This window comes from Thamnophis elegans, chromosome 1, assembly GCF_009769535.1.
Source record: "Thamnophis elegans isolate rThaEle1 chromosome 1, rThaEle1.pri, whole genome shotgun sequence".
Taxonomy (NCBI): Eukaryota; Metazoa; Chordata; class Lepidosauria; order Squamata; family Colubridae; genus Thamnophis; species Thamnophis elegans.
In genome coordinates, this window is record NC_045541.1 from 5,173,348 (window position 1) to 5,197,672 (window position 24,325).

The 24,325-nt window shown below is 41.8% G+C and overlaps 1 protein-coding gene across 2 annotated transcripts in view; it reads right to left on the reverse strand.

Annotated features, from left to right (window-relative positions):
• Positions 1–2,709: 2,709 nt before the first annotated feature.
• LOC116503273 (neuropilin-2-like) overlaps positions 2,710–24,325 on the reverse strand; it is a 51,669-nt gene continuing 30,053 nt past the window's right edge. Inside the window, exon 2 of one of the 2 annotated variants that reach the window (XM_032209581.1) lies at positions 2,710–2,917. In XM_032209581.1, the coding sequence (XP_032065472.1) occupies positions 2,736–2,917 (182 nt within the window). In that variant the 3' untranslated portion in view covers positions 2,710–2,735. The remainder of the gene's footprint in view (positions 2,918–24,325) is intronic. The other variant, XM_032209571.1, reaches the window with a different exon arrangement.

The following is a 24,325-nucleotide window of genomic DNA, read 5'->3' on the forward strand; positions in this document are numbered from 1 at the left end:
CGTTCAAGAAAAGCAAAATATTTTAAGACAGCCTCTAGGCCACAGAGATTCAAACAGAGCTATAAAACCCAAGGGGCTACCTCATTAATTCATGCTTTTAATGGTGCTCACTGAAGCGGTTAATTATTTCTTACTAGCTGCTAATTGTTTTTCTTGGACATTGAGCTCCCTGGCTTTGCAATGCACCAAGTGCTGTAGAATCTGTCTGATTTTTGAAGGCAGGGAGCAAACACTTCTCTACTCACAAAGAATGTAGAGCACACGAATAACCAAACGGGTGTGACAAGCTGCCAAAAAAGTCCACATTTCCTTTTGCTAACCAGATGGGAGAGGAAATGTTGAGAAAGCTGCTTTTTTTGTCCACTGCAAGAAAAGTGGTACTTGCCATCAATATTTTTTTTTAAGATTTCTCCTAGCCAATTACTGGAAATCCAATTGTAACCTTGTTGAGTAAAAAAAACAACATGCTATGTCATGCTACGAAAAATAATCCCTTTTTTTCTTTAGTCTTTTTATCGCCTAAGTATCCACCAATGGGAATTGGCTATACAGATGGTCCTCAACTTAAAGAATAGCAATAGCAATAGCAGTTAGACTTATATACCGCTTCAAAGGGCTTTCAGCCCGCTCTAAGCGGTTTACAGAGTCAGCATATTGCCCCCAACAATCCGGGTTCTCATTTTACCCACCTTGGAAGGATGGAAGGCTGAGTCAACCCTGAGCCGATGAGATTAGAACCGCCGAACTGCAGAACTGCAGTCAGCTGAAGTAGCCTGCAGTGCTGCATTTAACCACTGCGCCACCTCGGCTCTGAAGTTCATTTAGCGACTATTCAAAGTTATAATGGCATTGAAAAAAAGTAACTTTGGGCAATTTTCCACATTTATGGCAGCATCATGTGGACAAATTTCAGATGCTTGGCAACTGACTCACGCTTATGACGGTTGCAGTGCCCCAGGTCATGTGATCACCTTTTGCCACCTTTTGACAAGCAAAGTCAATGGGGAAGCCAGATTCGCTTAATAACCAAGACATTAATTTAACAACTGCAGTGATTCACTTAACAACTGTTACAAGATAGGTCAGCAAAACTCTCTTCACAAATGTCTCACTTAGCAACAGAAATGTTGGGCTTGATTGTGGTCATAAATCGAGGACTCCCTGTACTGGAACAACAGAACCAATTATGCTAAATCCTATCAAACATGTAAATTACAGGACTTGCTCATGGCAGAACCAATTATGTTAAATCCTGTTAAAAGCTACATTTTCCAAGCTTCAATTTCTGTGCTTTATTGTCTTATGGATTGAATGTCAGAACACCTTGCAATTTTCAAAACCAATCTCCAAATTGCCTTTCTTTGGAGTCCGTGGCTCTCTTAGTTTCCACTCCCCCCAGCAAAATGGCAGGCAGTTCCATGGGTCAGCTGAAGAGAAGGAAGAGTGATTTGTGATACTCCCTGCTAGTTTCCCACAAACAAAGTCACTGGGGAAGCTGGCAGGAATTCAGAAGTCACCTCTGCTCCCAGTGCTTTTTGCCCACCTGGGATCAGAGGTGGGTTGTTGCCAGTTTGGCTTAGTTTGGCCGAACTAGTAGTGGAATTCAAGCCTGGGTGGCAGAACTGGCAGAGACCCATGTCTGACACACACCCAGAACCGGTTCTCCGATGTCTTCTGCCGTTGCCATCATGGTGTGCACCAGTGGTGGGTTTCAAATTTTTTTGGAACCTACTCTGTGGGTGTGGCCTGCTTTCGTGGGAGTGGCTTGCCGGCCATGTGAGCGGGTGGGAGTGGCTTGCCGGCCATGTGACCGGGTGGGAGTGGCTTGCCAGTCATGTGACTGGGTGGGAGTGGCCAAGACGATGTCACTGAATTCTTTAGTTACTTCCGGGTCCACCGGTCAAACCTCTCACCGGATCAGTAAATTTCACCAACCGGTTCTCCTGAGCCGGTGCGAACTGGCAGAAACCCACCACTGGTGTGCACAGAGCACAGAGCTATGCTGGCTGGGGAATTCTGGGGGTTGAAGTCCATAGGACTTAAAGTCGCCAAGGTTGAGAAACACTGGTCTAGTATGATTCTAAATATGTCACCAATAGATTTGCTCCTATGTAAAAAAAAACACACAGCCTCCCAACCAAACCACGAAGCTGATTCTGCTGGAACTCTTATTCCTGCATCTTTCTGAAAAAGAGTAGCTTTTTCTTTTCTACCTCTGATGGATGACCAAATATAAGGAACCTGAAAATACTAGCATTGTATATCTGTTTAGGCAGTTACTAAATGCTCAGTAAGACAGAAAAAAAAAACCTTGAGACCCATGGCCATGTCAGACCCCAGAATATGATTCACACATTCCCCCATCTCCCTGATTCTGTGCTTATTTGCAATGTAGCAGAGAATAGAAAGAAGAGCTCTAATATGTGTTCATGCGTGCAGAGTAAGATATCCTAATGGCTTATCAGAAATTTTTGCTTAATAGCTACATTCCAAGTGTGATATATTACTTGCAACTTTGCAGAATGGCACCATCCATTTCAACTTCAGAGTTTCAACCTCCCATTCATCCACACTATCTAAATTCCTCCAATCACAGTATCCGTTTTTTATAAAGATACTACACTAATCCTACAGTGGGAGTAAAGAGAGGCCAAAAATCAGGAGGAACAGACTGGGTTTCTTTCCCTAAAGTCAAGGACAGGGGCAGTAGGAGACCAAAAAAAAGAAGAAACCACTTACTTGCAATCGTGTTTCTCAATTTCAAAGTGAGGGTTAAAGTTGAGCGTGATCTTCTGGTTGGGTTCTGGGGCGTAAATGATCCACTCACAGTTCTGATGGGAAGGGTAGTCTTGTGGATACCCGGGTGAAGTGATGTAGCCAGCATCTTTGGAGTTCAAGCGGCCCCCGCATGGCTGAGCTACAAACAAACAGACAAAAATATTCAAGATCTAAAATAAAGGCAGCAAGCGACATTGGTAATAATCTCAAAACACTTTGATATATTTATCTGGTAAATGATGATTGAATTATGTTGTTATGGTTTTGTGCTTTCCATTTGTTTTACTAAAGCCGGATAAGTGTGGATATTTAGACTTAGTGTGCATAATAATACCAACCCAGGGGTGGGTTCCTACCAGTTCGCACCTATTCGGTAGAACCGGTTCGTCAAATCTACCGAACCGGTTAGAAGAGGTTCCACCAGTGGACCCGGAAAGCAGGCCACACCTACAGAAGAGGTTCCAAAATTTTTTGAAACCCACCACTGGTCCTTGGATATGATTGTTCTACACTATCATGCTCATATTTATAAAACTCAGTGCCTCTGTGAAAGGTAAGGATGACTACTGCGTTTGTGGTGCAGTCAGAACATTGCGTGTGTTGAAGTTGTTTTAACTCAAACCAAAGATGCCTTTTAAAAAACAAGTTTACATCCTATTCTTATGCATGCCAGTGCTGTGTGTGAGGTCATTTAAGGTGGTTCTGACAAGTGTCGTCGGCATCTTCATATCCGGTCACATGGGCAGCCAGCCACTCCCATCTGGTCACATGGGCGGCAAGCCACTCCCACAAAGGAGGCCACACCCACAGAGTAGGTTCGAACAATTTTTGAAACCCACCACTGTACCAACCTCAAATAGCAATACATTCACATCTTAAACAGTCCAGGAAAACAGAGCAGCTATAAATGGGTCCAAAATCTACAAAATTTCTTCCCTCCCCCGAACATTTAATGCAGAAATCAGATTATCTGGAAATAAAGTAAAGTGCTTCCAATTCCTTCCTTTCTTCCATAGTTAGTCTAACAGGAGTCCCAGGGATTATTAGATTCCAATTTAATAATCCTGCTTTTGGGTGGGGGAGGAAAATACATAATTTGAAACTGGGATGACTATAGATTATCATACTTTCAATGTACAATGCAAAAATTAACTGTGATCGTCTTTTCCTTCCTTCTCCCTTGTAAATACCTTTTTCTCAGCAATAGTTCCTCTATTTATGAGTTATGCAATTCAACACAACGGGATAAACCTCACACAATAGTGATTACTATGCTTCACTGCTTGGCTGTCATTCATCTTGAGAAAGTCTTCGTAGACATAGAATGGTTCTTAGCAGAGAACAGCCAATGTATCTCCCTCCCTTCGTAATTATCATGTCAAATAGGAGTGAGGAAAGGCATTTCAGGGGATACCTGGCAAGATTCAACAAGATCACACACCTTGGCTTTTGAATGTGCTCAGAGTTTAAAACCTGTCTTGAAATTCACCCAATAGAAAATAGTTATTCCTTTTGGGAGTCTTTTTTAAAGCAATGGTATTTATTTTATTTACGACATGTTTGACCCCACCTTTCCTGTCCAGGAAATTTTTCATGGTCTCTTTCAACTATTCTTAATATAGTTGAAACCAAAAAGAGATAAAATCTGGCTCAAAATCATACAACAGGGGGATTCTGTCAAGAAGAAATTCCAACCAATCTTCTCCAGTCTACTTTAACATTTTCATGTAACAGTAGCACTTTAAGGCAAGTAGACTATGGCCACCAACTCTCATCTGAAGGGTTTTTTTTTTCAATCTAGGAGCAGCAGAAGCACCAAGGCCCTTTCTTAGCAATAAATCACCTGTAGTCTAAAAGTAAATGATCTGCCTAAGTGTTGACTCTCCAACCTAAAGTGAGGGAAAAGCAAAAAATTACTAAGCCATATTTTACCTTTTATTAAGCCATCTTTGGCCTTTTACAAGGCCTTTTGTTTTTCCCCACTTTACAGGGCTAATCCTGTAAGGAAGGCAGGAAGGAAACATTCTGCTGTTGTTTCTAGCCTAATCTTTATTGCACTGCTTACAGAAACTGCCTCTCCGGTTAACCCTTATTACCATTGTAACAAGGTAGTTAGATAGCCGTAGGGTATCCTGAGCATGCTCTTTTACAAGATAGTACCCTAGAAAAGTATTCACCAGTGGTGGGATTCAGCTGGTTCGCACCTATCCAGGAGAACCAGTTGTTAACTTTCTAAGCGGTTCAGAGAACCGGTTGTTGGAAGAAATCTCCTTTTGTTTTTTCCCACTTTACAGGGCTAATCCTGTAAGGAAGGCAGGAAGGAAACATTCTGCTGTTGTTTCTAGCCTAATCTTTATTGCCCTGCTTACAGAAACTGCCTCTCCGGTTAACCCTTATTACCATTGTAACAACTAAGGCGAAGCGCCCATCGACCTGAGTGACTTTGACTTGGCCACGCCCACATGATCACATGACCACTGAGTGCCGCGTACCCAGATGGTCATTAGGGCAGAGAACCGGTTGGTAAATTATTTGAATCCCACCCCTGGTATGCACCCTGTCCAACAACAATGCCTGGCATCCAGAAAGGTCTGTGTGTCACACGTTAGGCCCACACATATAGTCTCTGACATAGCAAGGAATAGCTTTCAGATTACATCTTAGCATTTCTTCTTTCCATTCCAACCGCAAAACTGAACGTCCACACCCCACTTCGTGTCCCTTCTGCGTGTCTTTCTTCCCTGGCTCTGCCTTCATCTCCTCCCTGTCTCCTTCAAGATTTCATGGCAAGCTAAGCCGTTGGAATTAAAGACTGCAATAATCAGCAGTGGTGGTTTTTGTGGTGCAGGCCCACAAATAGCCTGGTAACAATTATATATCTTGAGCGAGGAAGCACTTTCAACCCTTAGTTACATAACGATGGACCCAGGAGGGTGATTTAATCTTCAAGAAAACATTTCATCTTACAAAGGCCACAAATCTGATTTATTATTTCATTACGGGCTATGGGGGGAGAAATCTGCATCATACACACAACTAAATGCATACTAAAAGAATCTCCACAATGCCATTCTAATATGGATGTACAGCACACTGTTTTTATTTTTACTGTGTCCATCAAAAGGGACAAAACCGCACAGCGGTTCATTGCTACCGCCAGATGATGTCCCCTCAGGGCAGCCTAAGGGGACTGTCCCTCTCTGCACGCCTCAAGCAATTTCCCAGAAGGAACGAAGAAATAATGAAAGAAGGAAAGAAGTGCAGACACCCAGGAATTAAATGAAATAGCTCTCTCTTTGAATTACAGCTTTGGTTCAGCGATGGCCACAGCTGGAAACAGGTAACAAAACAAATACTTTTGAGCGGTGTGATTGTACACGTATTGTTTCTAGCACCTACACACGTGTATTTGGAAATATCCAATGACTGTAGAACATTTTAATGTGAGGAAAATATCCTGGACAGGATGGCCATGTCTTGAGAATTTCTAAACAATATGTCCCTTGCCCCGCAATCAGGATTAGCCAAGCCATGCAAGCAGCTTTAGTTTTTCCTTCTGCATCCAATCTAGTCCGTGACCCGACAAATGCGCGCACGACAAAACCGCGGCAAGAAAACTGCGGTGAGAAAACCGCAATGTCATAAAAGCGCTCACAACAACGTGCCGACAAAACCGCACCCACAAAAGCGCAATTTAAGTTAAGGTAAGGGTTAGGGTTAGGGTTAGGGTTAGGGTTAGGGTTAGGGTTAGGGTTAGGGTTAGGGTTAGGGTTAGGGTTAGGGTTAGGGTTAGGGTTAGGGTTAGGGTTAGGGTTAGGGTTAGGGTTAGGGTTAGGGTTAGGGTTAGGGTTAGGTTCAGGGTTAGGGTTAGGGTTAGGTTCAGGGTTAGGGTTAGGGTTAGGGTTAGGATTAGGATTAGGGTTAGGGTTAGGGTTAGGGTTATTAGGTTGTTATTAGTTGTTTGTTAAAGGCGCGCTTTTGTCGGTGCGCTGTTGTCGGCGCGCTTCTTCACGCATTCGTCGGCGCGATTTCGACCTCGCGGTTTTCTCGCCGTGGTTTTGTCGGCGCGCTTTTGTCGTGCGCGCATTTGTCGGTGAACCAATCTAGTCTACCTATTTTTCTAACTTGCTTTACAGAACAAAACTTTAGTGATCAGGATCCAAAGCCGCGCGAGTTCTCTGCACTCAAGTTAATAGCAGCCGGCATTTGGCAAGAGGGTTTCTACCGATGCATTGCTAACAGCTGCTAATTTAATTGGGATAGTCAAAGACTACCTGGATAATTCTGCCTTCCATCCTTCCGAGGTGGGTAAAATGAGGACCCGGATTGTTAGGGGGCAATATGTTGACTCTCTGTAAACCGCTTAGAGAGGGCTGAAAGCCCTATGAAGCGGTATATAAGTCTAACTATTGCTATTGCCTGATTTACCACGCTCCTTCATTTTGGGAGTGGGACTCTAGGGGTATTCAGCCTAAATGGCATGAGGAGGGGCACACAAACAATATTAAAAGGAGGTCTTTGGTACTGGAAAAAACCTCGAGGCAAACAGGAGGCCTTTCATTATAAAGAAAGCTCCCGAACGCAGCTCTGTCCCCCGTCTCCCCCTTCTTCTAGCCTCCGGGGATGCTTTTATTCTACAGACACATGACACAGAGGAGTAAGAAAACTCTTTTAAATCGAGGAACACCCAAAAAAAAAAAAAAAAAGCTACTGCTGTATTCCCCACACTCCACCCCGTGAATGTTACCCAGTCAAAATAATAACTCTTGCTTATACAGACTTCTGATTACTGAAAGGCACTGGATGACCTCATGGTCCTTCAGATAAATTGGGGAAGAAAAAGACAGGGGAAATGTTGCCTCAGCTGCATAGACACATAAGCAAAAGGCTGAAATTAGAAACTACTACAAACACTATATAAAATTATACCGTGCCTGTGTAGTTTTCCATTGGTGGAAAATGTCAATGTTTAGCATTTCAGGAGACCACAGGAAAAAAGAACAGAGGGAAGAGAGTAAAATGGGTTTCAGAGATTTTGCTTCTTCACTGTCAGTCATGCTTGAATGTCACCATCTGCATGAAACAGCACGGCCTTGTGAATTATATATTACTTCTCAGCAACTAACTCTGGGTTTTAAGGACAGGGGCCTTCTTCCCAAGAGGCATGCATTTCCTCCTCTCTCCCACTCTGGTTGAATGATTGCCACTGAAGGTCCAACACACAGGAGGCCACGCAAAGGACTTGCTCGCCAGAAACTGTTTTGTATGCTTGCCTTTTTCAATTTGTCAAGCCTCCGAATCGAGTTAAGAGTTCAGAACGTGATAACCGAAGCTGCATTAAATCACCTAAGGAAATCAGGCCACGGTCTGTAATGGGTGTGCTCAATCCTACATTTGGTGCCAATACACAGGAGGTGTCTGGTGCTCTCCAGCAGGGATAAACAATAACACCATTTCTACCATGCTGGTTGTATTAGCAGAGATAATGAGCTTCTCACAAATAATCCCATTTCTGCCCAAGAGTTATCCAATCTTCCCAGGGTTCCAAATAAGCAAGTTGCATTTTCTGTTACCACTCCACACTGTCCAGTGAGTATAACAAGGAGGTCACTTTTTTTTGCAAAAGGTGGGAGGAATCCTGGCTTCCCTTCTCCAGTTTCCTCCAGTTTAGCTCCTCCAACCCTGTTGGTGGCATCCAGAGCACCGAGGGACATTGAAAGAAGGCAAACATGGGCACCAAACTCCTCCACTTGATCTCATTTTTTTTTAAAAAAAACCTTCTCCTGTAAAGCTATTCTCTGCAAGAATGGTTTGTCCAATGGTGGGTTTCAAAAAAAATTTGGACCTACTCTGTGGGTGTGGCCTCCTTTGTGGGAGTGGCTTGCCGGCCATGTGACCTGGTGGGAGTGGCTTGCCGGCCATGTGTTTTCTTTCCTTTCTTTCTTCTTTCTTTCTTTCTTTCTTTCTTTCTCTCTCTCTCTCTCTCTTTCCTTCCTTTTGTCTCTCTGTCCCTTTTTCCTTTTTCCTTTCATCTCTCACTTTTTCTTTCTTTTTTTCTTTTTTTATTTCTTTCTTCCTTTCTTTCTCTCTCTGTGTGAGTCAGTCAGTCAGTCAGTCAGTCTGTCTGTCTGTCTGTGTGTGTGTGTGTGTGTGTGTGTGTGTGTGTGTGTCAGAGGTGGGTTTCAAAAAAATTTTGGAGCCTCTTCTGTAGGTGTGGCCTGCTTTCCGGGTCCATTGGTGGGACCTCTTCTAACCAGTTCAGTAGATTTGACGAAACGGTTCTACCGAATAGGTGCAAACTGGTAGGAACCCACCTCTAGCTTTGTCCCTTCCCAAGGATAGGACTAGTAAAACAGGAGGAGGGCTAGTGGCAACAGGAAATGACTGCAGGGTCTCTCTATCTCCTATACAAGCAACCTGCCACCTCCTGTTCCACAAAGGACCATTTTCCCTCTTTCACAAAATCGACCTTCCCTCTAAGGGTGCTGGAGGAGACTCACAACATCAAATTTCTTGTATTATCTGAGCTAAATATATAACATTTTAATATAAACCTTTTAATCATCTGTCAAGAGCCAGAACCAACGTTCTCAAAATTTGTCATCAAAGTCCCCCCACCACTTTTTTTCCTCACTCTTAGATAGCAAATCTTCTGTGAAGACAAGAGTCTTACTCACCCCTGGCAGGCTCTCTTAAAGTCCTCTGGAACCATAGAATGTATTTTATCAGAACAAATGCTATGCTGAGCTGGCAGTTAGCTATATGCGGTAGCTCTGCGGGTTTTAAGTTTTAATTTGCTAGGTAATCACACTTTGGAGCCGCAGGTCTTTCGCCTTTTCATAGGTTGCATCCAAATCCTAGCTGTGAACAGCATCTTCTAGCATAGGAAGATACTTTTTTAGTTTTTTAGTTTTCACTTTCTTGAAAATCTTCCTTGCGTAATATTTTTTTTAACTCATTTTTTACATCAGAGAATACAAGTTCAACTAAAACACACTGTTCGTATTTCAAAATGTTGCCTATTTTCTAATTTTACATACCCTTATTTTGTGAGGTGACATACCCTACTTTTGGTGGTGGTGGTGGTGGAGGAGGAGGAGGAGGAGGAACGACTTTATACAGAACCCTGTATAACAATATTTTGCAAGCAAAGCCCTGGTTAACAAATTGGCAGAACATTCTTGGCATGTGTGTATTCCTGCACATGCTCACATACACCCACATATGTGAACTGCTTTGTTCTGAAACATGCTGATTGTTTCAATACGTTTCCTTCTACAAACCTCATCCAAATAATTCTATGTGACTTTCCACTTTGCAGGGAAAAACGGTATCCAGGAAAAAAAAAATCACAAGAAAGAATTTAAGAAGTTAAGGATATATAAAAACATCTGGTTTTGTTCCACGGAGAGAATTTTGTCAACACAAAAACATTTATATAAACCCTCAGCTCTTTCTAAAATCTCTTCCCTTTTCTGGGAATCCAGGAACATGTATGTATGCCGTGTAGATTTTATGCATGCAAACTACAGAGTTATTTTTTCAGTTAACTTGATAGATGCACATGTCTACAGATTTTTTTTTCCGTGCGGTCCTCTGCACACTTTTACACCCTCCTCATAAAAACAGCCATATATCATTTGCACAAGCCCAACTCTTCCAACAAAAGCATTCAAGGGACACATTTTATTTTGCCTGGAACACGGACAAAGTAAGCAACGAAAACTTTTATAACTTCCATATCTCATCAACTCTTCACATTCAAGCATTGTGTTCAAAATTCCCACATGCTGTTAAACAATTTTAAAAAATGGAAAAGTAACAGAAATTCATGTGCGGTTTTATAGTTGCCCACATGTCCTTTGCATTTTATCTTGAAATGTCAAGGCACTTTATTTGACAGAATATGAAAAGAAAAGGAATCTTATCGTCATTTGTCAAACTATGTACTAATAAAAAATAAATGGAGGTTGCCAAAAATTAGGAGGAAACTGCATGAAACCCGGATCTTAGAAAATTTGTCTGTATAATAGTCATATTTACAAACACAAAGCACTCTTAGAAGAATTTTGTTCAAAAAGCCTCTATCTAGGATAATAATGCACATTAAAAGCAAAAGTGTGGGAGGGAAGAGAGAGAAAAAAATTGAAGTATTGCATTTATCAGGAAAAAGCTAAAATATTGCATTTATCAAGGTCTAAATAAGGGACAAAAGAGGAAATGGTGGAACAAGGAGCAGTATTCTCAATAGCTGGCATAATCACCCCATATTCTGCCTGTTCACCAAGCTTCATAAACATGTCATTTGTTCACGAAGATGAAAATCTGCATATCTTCCATACAACTTATGCATGCAGAACAGAAGTATCTGAATGTTTTGTATGTTTTCGAAGCAACATGCATATCCCCACGGGTTGTATATATATAAAACAGATTTGTATAAACTCTGGTCAATATTCATAAACTCCAACAAAACTTCAGACAAATGAAAACTATTTTGGACATCATAACACGCACACACACACACACACAAGCACACACTTATTACCGTTCTGAAAGAAATATCTAAAAAATTTCCTCCAGGCATAGCAATCTCCAAAGTTATAACACTACTGTTACAGCAATAAGCCTTTAAAATTACATAAACAAACTCCAGTTCATATTAACATCACAGGAGATCTTACACATCCTTAGTATATTTCTTAATTAAACGTATGAGCTGGGGCCCGGGGTGGGGGGTGAAGAGAGAACAGACCCACACCGGTGAAAATACCGCTGCTAATGTACATCATAAGCAAAATATTTCTGCACAGAATCCAATATTAAATATTCAAACAGAATTCTCTCCTGGGTCTTGCAGCTTTACTTTAAATAGTAATTGGAGATGTAAAGCTACTCGATTAAAGCGGTATTGTTATTATTGCAAAATAAGACAGACTGTACGGAAAAAAAACAACGCCAAGTGGGATTTAAGGTTCAGTGGGTCTAACACTGTTACCATTGAAGACTGATGTTGGGTAATCCTGGAGCTGAAAACCACAGGTGCTTCCTTGCTCAGCCCCGTAAAATTGCCCAGATCACCCACAGTTCCCCAAAAGGAGCAGAGTTACCAGAACGTGTGCCTCTCCCCAAGTCTCCCTCTCTTTCGAGAAATTATCTGAGGAGATCATGGTACTTCAACAATAAACTCAACGCTGGGTTTCAAAAGAGAGAAAACCCAGACAGCTGTCTCCCTGAGCTGCCAGAGGTTCAATCCTGTAAGCGGAATGCCTTATTTATTTTTCCCCCAAATGCCACGAACATTCAGGTTCACACTCATCTCCTGCCCGTCTTTGAAGAAAAAAAGATTTTCTGCTCATCACAATTCAGTAAGTAGGGGAAGATTTCCCGAAGGCAGCTTTCCACCTCATCGCATGTGTCCATTTAAAGTATACTAAGGACTCCATTCAGGGAAGGTTGAGCACCTTTTGCAAAAGGGCTGAACAATCTCAATTCTCAGTGAAGCTGAAAAATAATCAGCCGCATCCCATTAAGGTGCTCCTCCACTCCCTCTCCATGAATCATAAATGCCCTTAGAAAAAGCCCCAAAGCCTTGCATGCATAAAAGTGAACTCTAGCTTTCCTCTGATCCAGTGGTGGGTTTCAAAAATTGTTCGAACCTACTCTGTGGGTGTGGCCTCCTTTGTGGGAGTGGCTTGCTGCCCATGTGACCAGATGGGAGTGGCTTGCCACCCATGTGACCGGATATGAAGATGCCGACGACACTTGTCAGAACCACCTTAAATTATCTCACACACAGCACTGGCCTGCATAAGAATATGATGTCAACGTGTTTTTCAAAAGGCATCTTTGGTTTGCGTTAAAACAACTTCAACACACGCAATGTTCTGATTGCACCACAAACGCAGTAGTCATCCTTACCTTTCACAGAGGCACCGAGTTTTATAAATAGGAGCATGATAGTGTAGAATAATCATATCCAAGGACCAGTGGTGGGTTTAAAAAAATTTTGGAACCTCTTCTGTATGTGTGGCCTGCTTTCCGGGTCCACTGGTGGAACCTCTTCTAACCGGTTCAGTAGATTTGACGAACCGGTTCTACCGAATAGGTGCGAACTGGTAGGAACCCATCTCTGCTCTGATCCATCTAAAACCTGCAAGGTTCTAAGCGCTCTTCTGCCGAGCACAGAGGTGTCCATTTGCCCTTTGCATGTTTTAACAAACAGACATCCGACCACAATCGTTGGCATATCTGGATAGTATTTATAGGCAAAAATCCATTGTAACGATCAATGAAAGTGCGCTGAAGTCATGCTTAGTTAAACATTCTGGGTATACTGTATATACTCGAGTATAAGCCTAGTTTTTCAGCCCACTTTTTGGGCTGAAAAAAGCCGCCTCGGCTTATACTCGAGTCAGTGAAAAATGTGCCCAAAATGGAGGAGAAAAAGGGGCGCGGCCATGCCGCTGGGTGACACTCATGAATGGCCCAGTGCCCCTGTGAGTTTCCCCTCCCTCTGTGTCAGTTTGCCGCGTAGCGCGCACCGCACCATCCCCCCTCCTCACGTTCTAATGTAATGCAGGGCTGTCTTACGATTCCCCTTCCTCCCCCTCCTGCCGCTCTGCAACGATGTCCCACCTCCTCCTTGGTATGGCAAGCAGCCACATAGCGATGTCCCACCTCCTCTGGTACAGTGATCCAATGATAGGAATCACTGTGCCGTGTGTCATAGGAGGCGGGACATCGCTCCCGCGGCTGCACGGGACATCATCATCACAGCGGGACATCAGCATCATGAGATGAGTGAAGTATTTCATTGAATACACCGCTAGTTTACTGTTTTTCTTTGAAATAAATATTCAAAAACATTATTGGTATCTATTTTTATTTTTGAAATTTACCGGTAGCTGCTGCATTTCCCACCCTAGGCTTATACTCGAGTCAATAACTTTTCCAGTTTTTGTGGTAAAATTAGCTGCCTCGGCTTATATTCGGGTCGGCCTATACTCGAGTATATACGGTATATTTATTTCATATGTTTAATATGAATAATAGCCCCTCTAGAGTGTTACACAAAGCTTAATATAGAAGCAAACTGTATTCTACAAAAACACATATCATAAGGATTATGCTTAAGATGCTTCATTGGGTCACATACAGTGGTGGGATTCCAATAATTTAACAACTGGTTCTCTGCCCTAATGACCATCTGGGTAGGTGGGGCTCGGTGGTCATGTGACTGGGTGGGCGTGGCCAACTCAAGGTCACTCAGGTCGATGGGCGCTTCGCCTCAGCTGTTGCAATGTAATAAGGGTTAACGGGAGAGGCAGTTTCTGTAAGCAGGGCAATAAAGATTAGGCTAGAAACAACACCAGAATGTTTCCTTCCTGCCTTCCTTACAGGATTAGCCCTGTAAAGTGGAAAAAAACAAAAGGAGATTTCTTCCAACAATCGGTTCTCTGAACTGTTTAGAAAGTTACCAGCTGGTTCTCCCGAATAGGTGCGAACCGGTTGAATCCCACCACTGGTCACATATGAAACATCTTAGCTGAAACTACTCTGTTCTGCTGTTTTTGAGGTCCATGGTGGGGAAAAAACCCAAAATATGAATGTATCAAATAAACAAAGATGAATTTTGAAAGCAGTTCATTTCAACAACCAGCAACTTGCTCATGCTGTAGAAACCTCGTGGCGATTGAATTTCTTCCTGATTCTAACTACAACATAACCAAACATTTATCTTGTTCCTAAGGAAGCTCGCACCATGACATGATTTGGGAACTGATGATCTATGCTTCTACACTGTCCTTTAGAAATATCAGGGCCAGAAATAGTCTAAAGATCAGAAGACAAAATCCCACTAGAGAATTGTAGCCTAGAGGCATGAGCAAGGATTGAATAATGTAAATTTGACATCTTCTGATTTAACAACAGTGCTTATGAAAGTAATCTATCAAAGAATGACATCTGAGACAGAATCCACTAATTGGGTAGAAAAAAATGACCTTTCGGCTTGATGGCAAAGGTTATATCTAAGAGATGCATCTTGCTGGTTTAATTTCCATGCAGAGTAGATTATAAGGGATTCCAAATCAAATCAACAACAACATCACAAACATTTGTAAAAGTGCTACATGTGTAGGCCACATGATTTCTGCAAGCAAATCACAATGCAAGTAGATACATCTAAGAATTCAACTTTTCATGACCAACTGGAAATCATACCCACATTGCTAATAAAGCCTTCAGTATTCCCCCCAGACAGATGTTTAACTAAATTTCATGCTCGGGATGCAGTCACACTCACGATAGTTTTCTTTCTCTGCAGTCTGGACTAGGATTCTGCTTTTATTCAGAACAACTTCCTCTTGTCATGAGACCACCTCATAAATGCCACATCTGGGCTTAAGCAAAGGAGAAGAACTATCCATCAGCCCAAGAATGTGGTCATTCGACCACTTCCTAAGGCCAAGAAGGATGGGCTATAATATATCCACTTTACACTGCAAGACAGCTGTGAGTAATGAAGTCTTGAAATCTCAGCATATGGCTGTATTTTTCCTGTGAACATTCATGAGAAAGAAATAAGATTCAATCTCTCTTTCTTAAACAAAGATTAAAAAGGAGGATTATTTTAAAACATTCCCATTCTGATGTATTTCAGGCCTCAGTCTTGCAAAGATTTGATGGATGTTTTCCTCCACCGTGTTTGGAAGGATTAATTTATTACACGGATGTCCTAACCTACATCCAAGAACCTCAGGGTGATAGAAATGCTATCTCCTCTCTACCTTATCATCATCACCCTTTGTTTTTGTCACAAGCTAAGTAAAAAAGACTGGCCTTCATCACTTGTGACCTTCGCAGACAATGTGAAAAACCATTTGCACAATTTGAATTTGTACACTACAGCTGGTTCGTGACACAAGGCATTCTAGCAGTTCTTGTCCTGTTACAACAAGTATCTTGGGAGGGAGGGGAAATCAAACAGGCAAATATTAAGAGCACTACTGCAAGCGTCTCTTTCAGTCCTAGTATCTTTTAAGAAATACAACGATAGAACTCTTCAATCAATTGCGCTTGCACATGAGCACATTATGTACACAACTGCTTCAGTTCCAAGCTTGCAACTTGGAAACTGCAAGTTCATAGCTTGTTCATGGTTTACCACAGAGGTGGGTTCCTACCAGTTCGCACCTATTCGGTAGAACCGGTTCGTCAAATCTACCGAACCGGTTAGAAGAGGTTCCACCAGTGGACCCGGAAAGCGGGCCACACCTACAGAAGAAGTTCCAAAACTTTTTGAAACCCACCACTGGAGGAGAGAGATACAGAGAGAGAGAGAGAGAGAGAGAGAGAGAGAGAGAGAGAGAGAGAGAGAGAGAGAGAGAGAGAGAGACAGACAGACAGACAGACAGACAGACAGACAGACAGACACACAGACACACAGAGAGAATCACATAGAGACATGGAGGGAGGGAGGGAGGGAGGGAGGGAGGAAGGGAGGGAGAGGCAAAGAGCCACACAGACAGACAGACAGACTCACACAGAGAGAGAAAGAGAAAGAAAGGAAGAAAGGAAAAAAGAAAGAAAAAGTGAGAGAGAGATGAAAGAAAAAAAGAAAAAAGGGACAGAGAGACAAAAGGAAGGAAAGAGAGAGAGAGAGAGAGAGAGAGAGAGAGAGAGAACACATGGCCAGCAAGCCACTCCCACAAAGGAGGCCACACCCACAGAGTAGGTTCAAAAAAATTTTGAAACCCACCACTGGTTTACCACATCATTAGAAGACATTGCCCAAAGGAATAACCCTGAAAGTATTTTATAGTTTATTTGGGACTGCCTACAGCAGGGGTAGTCAACCTTTTTATACCTACTGCCCACTCTTGTATCTCTGTTAGTAGTAAAATTTTCTAACCGCCCACCCGTTCCACAGTAATGGTGATTTATAAAGTAGGGAAATTACTTTATAAAATTTATAAAGCAGAGTTACAGCAAACCCCTACCGCCCACCATAAAAGGAGGAACGCCCACTAGTGGGCGGTAGGGACCAGGTTGACTACCACTGGCCTACAGGGACATTCAGAAAAAAATCCATTGTTTACAAAACAGAGTAAGCCATAAAAATGCTCAGGCAATTTTCTCCTATAGCTAAAACTCTTCATTTTATCTTCAGGCAGGGGTGGGATTCAGGCGGTTCGGACTGGTTTGGGCATACCGGTAGCTCTGACGATCAGCTGAGAGTGAACTGGTTCGCTCCGACGATCAGGTGGGCCCACCACCCTTACGCTTTACTTACCTATTGCCTCTCAGCTGATTAGCGCAGCAGAGCGAGTTGCCATGCCTCAGCTGTGTTACTTCCCAAGACGTTACGTGGAAGGTAAGTTTTGGTAAAACTGCACACACAGGTGAAACATGAGATCACCAAAGCGGTTGTTAAGCGAGCAGGATCCCACCGTTGTCTTCAGGGTTACATCTACAAGGTTATGTGTTCTGACCCCCCTCGTCCCACACCAACACACTCCAAGCCAAAGGTAAGTTACGGCATTTAATTAACAGACAGACAGGTCCTTGGCAGCAATCCAGCACAGATAAGCCGTGGCAGCAATCCAGCCTGCCAAGCTCACCATAATGTTCTCCAACATTTGTTCCTGTGTTGACTTCTGCAAAAGGGGCGTGTGCACAAGCAGTGCTTTTATAGTCTGGAGAGGAGCCTAATGACCACCAGCTGAGTGCAATTACCTCCTGTACTTGCACAACTGTTCCTGATGCCTATTAGCTCTTCGGTGCCGGGCATCCAGGAACAACTCACTGTTGGCGTCCAGATCACACTCCCTTGTCTCCTCCCCACTGGTCCAAGGCTCAGGCGCCTCCTGGTGGCCAACCAGCCTCTCTGAACCCTGCTAGGAGTCGGAACCCTATCCAGGGTCCTCCACATCCTCCAGAGCCGACTCATAGGGCCGCTCGCTGTCGGAGTCTGGTGGCTCCTGCTGGGCCACAACAGTTATGCATAGGAACCATCCTCTGTCAACCCATTAGTATGCTTAGAACTTATAATTCAAACAAGTATAAATGAATATTTGGGGGGGGGGCTTCAAGTTAGTTTTCGATCCTTGGAAACTGCCTGGACTAGTCTCTGCAGTTTTCTTGGCAAGGGTTTTGAAAATGGTTTGCCATTGCCTGTTTCTTAGGGATGAGAGAAAGGGACTGGACCAACCCAGCTGGCTTCATGCAAAAGTGGAAATAGAACTTTCTTAGCACTTTCAAATTTTAATTTTGGCTACAAACTCTTCAAGCAGAATGTCTAGAAAAAGTGGGTTTCAGCAAGTTCAACATTGATATAGATATTCGATTCCAAATTGTGTGCAAATTTATTTAATAAAGAGGCCTCAGCGATTAGTGCGGAAGATGGCATTGAAAGTGATGGAGAGGTACCTCAGCTAAATATTTCTGCTCTAAAAAAATTTCTCTTCCAAAGCCGTCTATTATAAACCATATGTGTACCTAATGGAGTTTATCTTTTAACTGCCAATGAGGAAGACAATGGAGGGAAGCTATTTACAGAAGGCCTTGGGGTAACTCACAATTTATCTTTTAATATTCACATTTTCCTTTTTAACAAACACAGCTGATGATATTTTACATCCTGCTTAGCCATAATACCACCTACACTTAATATCATTATCTGACATCTTAGATCATCAACAAATGTAATTCCAATAGAGCAGATGATTTAACTTTGTTAATTGATATTTATGTCCATTATTGTCCATGTATTCCTGCAAATGCAGTTCCGGGGCCCTTGATGATAGTTCTGGAATTACAGTTCCTAACATCATCATCATCAATCATTGAGTCTCTCTAATACACCGCCTCTCTGGTGCCTTCCATCATGCCATCATCTCTTAGAAGAACCCATGTGGGGCTGCCCCATGCAAACTCTGTTCTGTCCAGCCTTATGTGGAAAGGTAGCGTCATCTTAAAAGCATGCAGTAAAAATGGATAGTTTTAAGACAGAAAATATTTTTTTAATATTGTTTCCAAAAGGTTTTATTAAAACGTACCAGATATCGTAGCAACATGTTAATCATTATATCTTCCTTCCATGTGGAGATGGGTTCCTTAGTGATCAGCATCAAGGCTATGAGGACCCGGATTGTTGTTGGGGGCGATATGCTGACTCTGTAAACCGCTTAGAGAGGGCTGAAAGCCCTATGAAGCGGTATATAAGTCTAACTGCTATTGCTATTGCTATTCATTATCAGTAATATCTCTAAATTTGAGGTTGGAACAATAAGCCCTATTAAACAATATTTAATATTTACTTAGACTAATTTCTGAGAAAATATACTATAGTAATATAAATACAAATTACATTTGCATTCAGAACACAGGGGTTTTCTTGCATTTCAAATGTTGCATTTTTTTACTCACGTTGCTCTGAAAAATATCTGTAAGCCAACACATGTGGAACAATTCAATACTCTAAAGGGAATATGGTGCGAAACATTCCTGTAAAACTGCTACCTACTTTTAAAATGCAGTTGTGCATTCTCCAGAATTAAGCAGAAAATAGAGTGGACACTTCAACTGGATGATAAGGGACATTCCCCATAGTTTATGGTGTCAGACAATTAATAGCACTTTTTATAGTTCATAAGAGTGATTCATAGCAAAGACCTGGATTTCTGGGATTTCTCACTGAAAAGAATGTCACGTCAATGTTTGCTTGCTTTTTCTGGCCACAATCATAACATTTGGACAAGTAATGTCAACAATGGGGGTCAATAATGTATCTTTAGTGCAAGAAAAGTGAGAATTCTTCCAAACCGTCTATTTTGTTCAGCTTGTAACATAGGAAATTGAGACATATGTTTTAGGTTTCTACCTAATCGGAGTTTGCAAGCATAGGACAGAGACTTTGTTGTGAATCAGGATAAAGTGGACCATGTTGTACTCATCTCTCTCTCTCTCTCTCTCTCTCTCTCCCTCCCTCCCTCCCTCCCTCCCTCCCTCTCTCTCTCTCTCTCTCTGATATATATATATATATATATATATATATATATATATATATATATATATATATATATATATATATATATATATATATATATATATATCAGAGTTGGGTTCCTACCAGTTCGCACCAGTTTGGTAGAACCGGTTCGTCAAATCTACCGAACCAGTTAGAAGAGGTTCCACCAGAAAGCAGGCCACACCTACAGAAGAGGTTCCAAAATTTTTTGAAACCCACCACTGACACACACACACACACACACAAACACAGAGAGAGAGAGAGAGAGAGAGAGAGAGAGAGAGAGAGAGAGAGAGAGAGGAAGGAAGGAAGGAAGAAATAAATAAAGAAAAAAAGAAAAAAGAAAGAAGAAGGAAAAAGTGAGAGAGAGATGAAAGAAAAAAAGGAAAAAAGGACAGAGAGACAAAAGGAAGAAAAGAGAGAGAGAGAGAGAGAGAGAGAGAGAGAGAGAGAGAGAGAACACATGGCCGGCAAGCCACTCCCACCAGGTCACATGGCGGGCAAGCCACTCCCACAAAGGAGGCCACACCCACAGAGTAGGTTCGAAATTTTTTTGAAACCCATCACTGATCTATCTATATCTATCTATCTATCTATCTATCTATCTATCTATCTATCTATCTATCTATCATCTATCTATCTATCTATCTATCTATCTATCTTTCTATCTATATCTATCTATCTATCTATCTATCTATCTATCTATCTATCTATCTATCTATCTCTGTATCTGTGTCTGTGTCTGTGTGTGTGTGTGTGTGTATGTATGTATATATATATATATATGGTGGGTTTCAAAACATTTTGGAACCTCTTCCCTCTTCTGTAGGTGTGGCCTGCTTTCCGGGTCCACTGGTGAAACCTCTTTTAACCGATTCGGTAGATTTGACGAACCGGTTCTACCGAATATATATATAAAGAATGTCAAATTTTACATTACGTCACATTTCTGTCTGATATACCAATCACACTTTACTTGCTGACATGTTCACATATTTCGAAAATACTGTAAAGCCTGAATCAGCCCCATAAGTAGGGGCTACATTTCATTTTCATTTTTACTTGAAGAGGCTGGAAATTGTATGTGATTGATGACATCATCATGCCACAGGATTGGGAAGAGTATTTTGAGTCTGAGGAGTTTTAGGCAGTAAAAAGGAGGTTCTTGAATCTTGTAGACTTAGTACATGTTTTGGTAGCAAACAAATAAGCAGAAAATCTGAGAAGTGTGCTATCTTCTTATGAGTCAATTTGAGCTCTGAGGCAAGGAAGATTGTCAACCTTTCAGATTTTGGAAAGTTGTAAAGATTTGGCTTTTCTGGAGAGTGTTTTAAGACCGATTCTGGAGACATCAATGGAAGCTTTCATTTTACTACGGTGATATATTGTTATAAGAGCCAAGGTGGCGCAGTGGTTAAATGCAGCACTGCAGGCTACTGCTAGATCAGCAGGTCAGCGGTTCAAATCTCACCGGCTCAGGGTTGACTCAGCCTTCCATCCTTCCGAGGTGGGTAAAATGAGGACCCAGATTGTTGGGGGCGATATGCTGACTCTGTAAACCGCTTAGAGAGGGCTGAAAGCCCTATGAAGCGGTATATAAGTCTACTGCTATTTCTGTTTTATATTATTGAATCACCCTGATTACATTATATTATATACTGTTATGCGGCCAATCACTTAAGGGTCCAGCTGGACTGAAGAAGAATACAGGTAGTCCTCAACTTATAACAGTGCATTAATGATCATTCAAAGTTACAACGGCACTGGGAAAAAGTGACTTATGGCCGTTTTTCACAGTTATGACCTTGATGATCATGATCGTGTGATCAAAATTCAGATGCTTGGCTACTACTGGTTCATATTTATGAACCGTGTCCCAGGGTGATATGATCCCTTTTCGCAACAAGCAAAGTCAATGGGGAAACCAGACTCACTTAACGATCAGATTACTAACTCAGCAACGGCGGTGATTCACTTAGCAACCGAGGCAAGAAAGGTTGCAAAAGGGGGCAAACTCACTTAACAAATTTCTCACTTTACAACAGGTATTTTGGGCTTAATAACTGGAGGCCTACCTGTATATATTTTGTAATAAAAATAGAATACAAAAATGAGAAACAATGCCAATAAACATGCAAGACTCAGAAGCTAAATTCAGTACGCAAGTGTTAGAGTAAGGATAGACTAACAGGAAGAAGAGAAGAAAGAGAAGAGGAGGAGGAGGAGGTGGAGCTGGAAGGGACCTTGAAGGATTTCTTGTCCAACCCCATGCTCCAGCAGGGCACTTATACGATTCCAGACAAATTTTCAGCCCTAATATGCCCTTGGAGGAATCGAGAGAACTTCCCTGCAGTTATCCTCCCCATCCTATTCCTCCCCATTGAACCACTCTGTTGAGCTACAGTTGAGGTTCCTATGGAGACCCCTGTGGATTCTATGAAGCACTCTAAGCTAACTGCATCCCACAAACCAAATTCGGGGGGGACACAAGGAAGAAGCAAAAAAAGGGGCAGCATATTCCAGCATGCCTTCCTTATTTTTCTGGAGTTGGCCTTCTGTCCATAATCCTATATATGTCTTCTCAGGGCTGCACCTGTAGTGCCACAGGTTGCAAACCTCAGCCTTTTAAGGAGTCATCTTAATTTAGGTTGGGGGTGGGGAGGAAATCAGCTTAAAACTCTCTCCCTCTCCCTCCATTCTTCTATCAACATGGTGCATTATTCCCAGGCTCATGCGGTGATATTTGAATAGAGTTCAGATCTCCTCACTTTCCTTTTCTTTCTAAATTAAGACACCAGTTTATATATGGGGCTGAGATATACTTGCTAGAATTGTTTTTTTTTTTTAATTGAGAATTTTGAAAAAAAAACTTTTACAAATATTTACTTCCCTCCCCCCACCCTTCCCACCCAACCCCCCCCCCAACCTTCCCCCCTCCTCCCGACTTCCCAGAACTCCAGGCTGTGGGCAGAGTTCGCTTGCAACACTGCATTCTAACCACTGCTCAGCAGGGCTGAGTGGTTAAACGCCTATTTAAAAGGTACTACATACATTTAGAAAAGGTCCCCAACCTTTCTTCTCTTCTCCATTACTTTGGTCATGCTCTTTTTAATCATGATATCAATTTGTTCAATACATGGAGCCGGAAGATAAAGGATTTTACAGGACCGGACTCAGCTATTGATGGAAACCATGAATAAATTTGCAAGAAGAATAATTACAAGTACCATCTTGGTTTCAAATGACTTAACTTCAATCATTTTTTTCATAAAATATGTAAATCTCATCAATTGATACCATTAACATTTGAAGAATATCTTCTTATAGCAGGAGAATCTCATTAATGTTATATAAGACTTTTGTATTAAGCATGGTAGGATTTTCTTGAAAGTCTTTTAAAAAACTCCAGGGGAATGACTGAAGATCTGAACTTGATTAATCCCACTGGAACTCTGTGCCCCCCCCCCTTTCTTGAAAATTCATTTTAGCAAATCATCAGGAACTGATAACCCACAAGCAACTTAGGCACTTGGCTATAAATTGCAGATATAAATTGTAACATTTTCAGACCAGATTGGCAGAATTCAAGGCCAGATTTAGGCCAACTGATGCAGACATGTTGTCCCTCCACAGAAGTAATACTCATGACCATAAGATGGAATCAAATGTGCTATCTGACATCTTCCAAGCAGACTTTTCAAACTTTAGTCACACACCATGCTCAAGAAACATTGTATGAGAGAAGGAAGGGGGGAAGGAAGGAGGAAAGGAATGGGGAAAGGAAGAAGAGAAGGAGGAGAAGAAAGGAGGGAAGGAAGGAAGGAGGGAAGGAAAGAGGTAAGGAGAGAAGGAGGGAAGGGGGAAGGAGGAGGGAAGGAAGGAGGGAAGGAAGGAGAGTAGGAGAGAGAAACGAGGGAAGGAAAGAGGGAGGGAGGGAAGAAGAAGTAGGACCGTTGTAAGATAAGATGGATCTATGGGATGGTAAGAAAGCAATCTTCAAGTATATTGTCAACTGTAGGGAAAAAATTGTTATAAATACATATTATTAATAACAGTTATGATATCATATAATTGTGAATGTATATATGAAATTGATAAAATAAAAAATTTAATTAAAAAAAAGAAAACATTTTTTTTTTAACAACGATGATTAAACATGACAGGTAAAAACAATTTTTAAAAAATGACTAAATTATCACAGCGGAACAACTGAGGGCATGATAGCTGGGGAGAAAACTCTGTGGTACCCCCCATTTCCCTCGGTGTCCTAAGCATGGCCTTACTTTGCTTCATGTTTAATCCAGGGGTAGCAAAATTGTAAGCAAATTATCTCCGTCTTCGATTGCAGCGCCCAATTATTATGGAGTCCTTATAGTATAAAATTACGACGACATAGTGAAATAGCATTTTATATATTTTCATAACAATTTTTGCTGTGGGTTCATTGACCAGGTTTACTAGGAATATAACCATGGTATAGTATTAGTTCCTAGTTTGTTATTGTAAAGCGTGGAA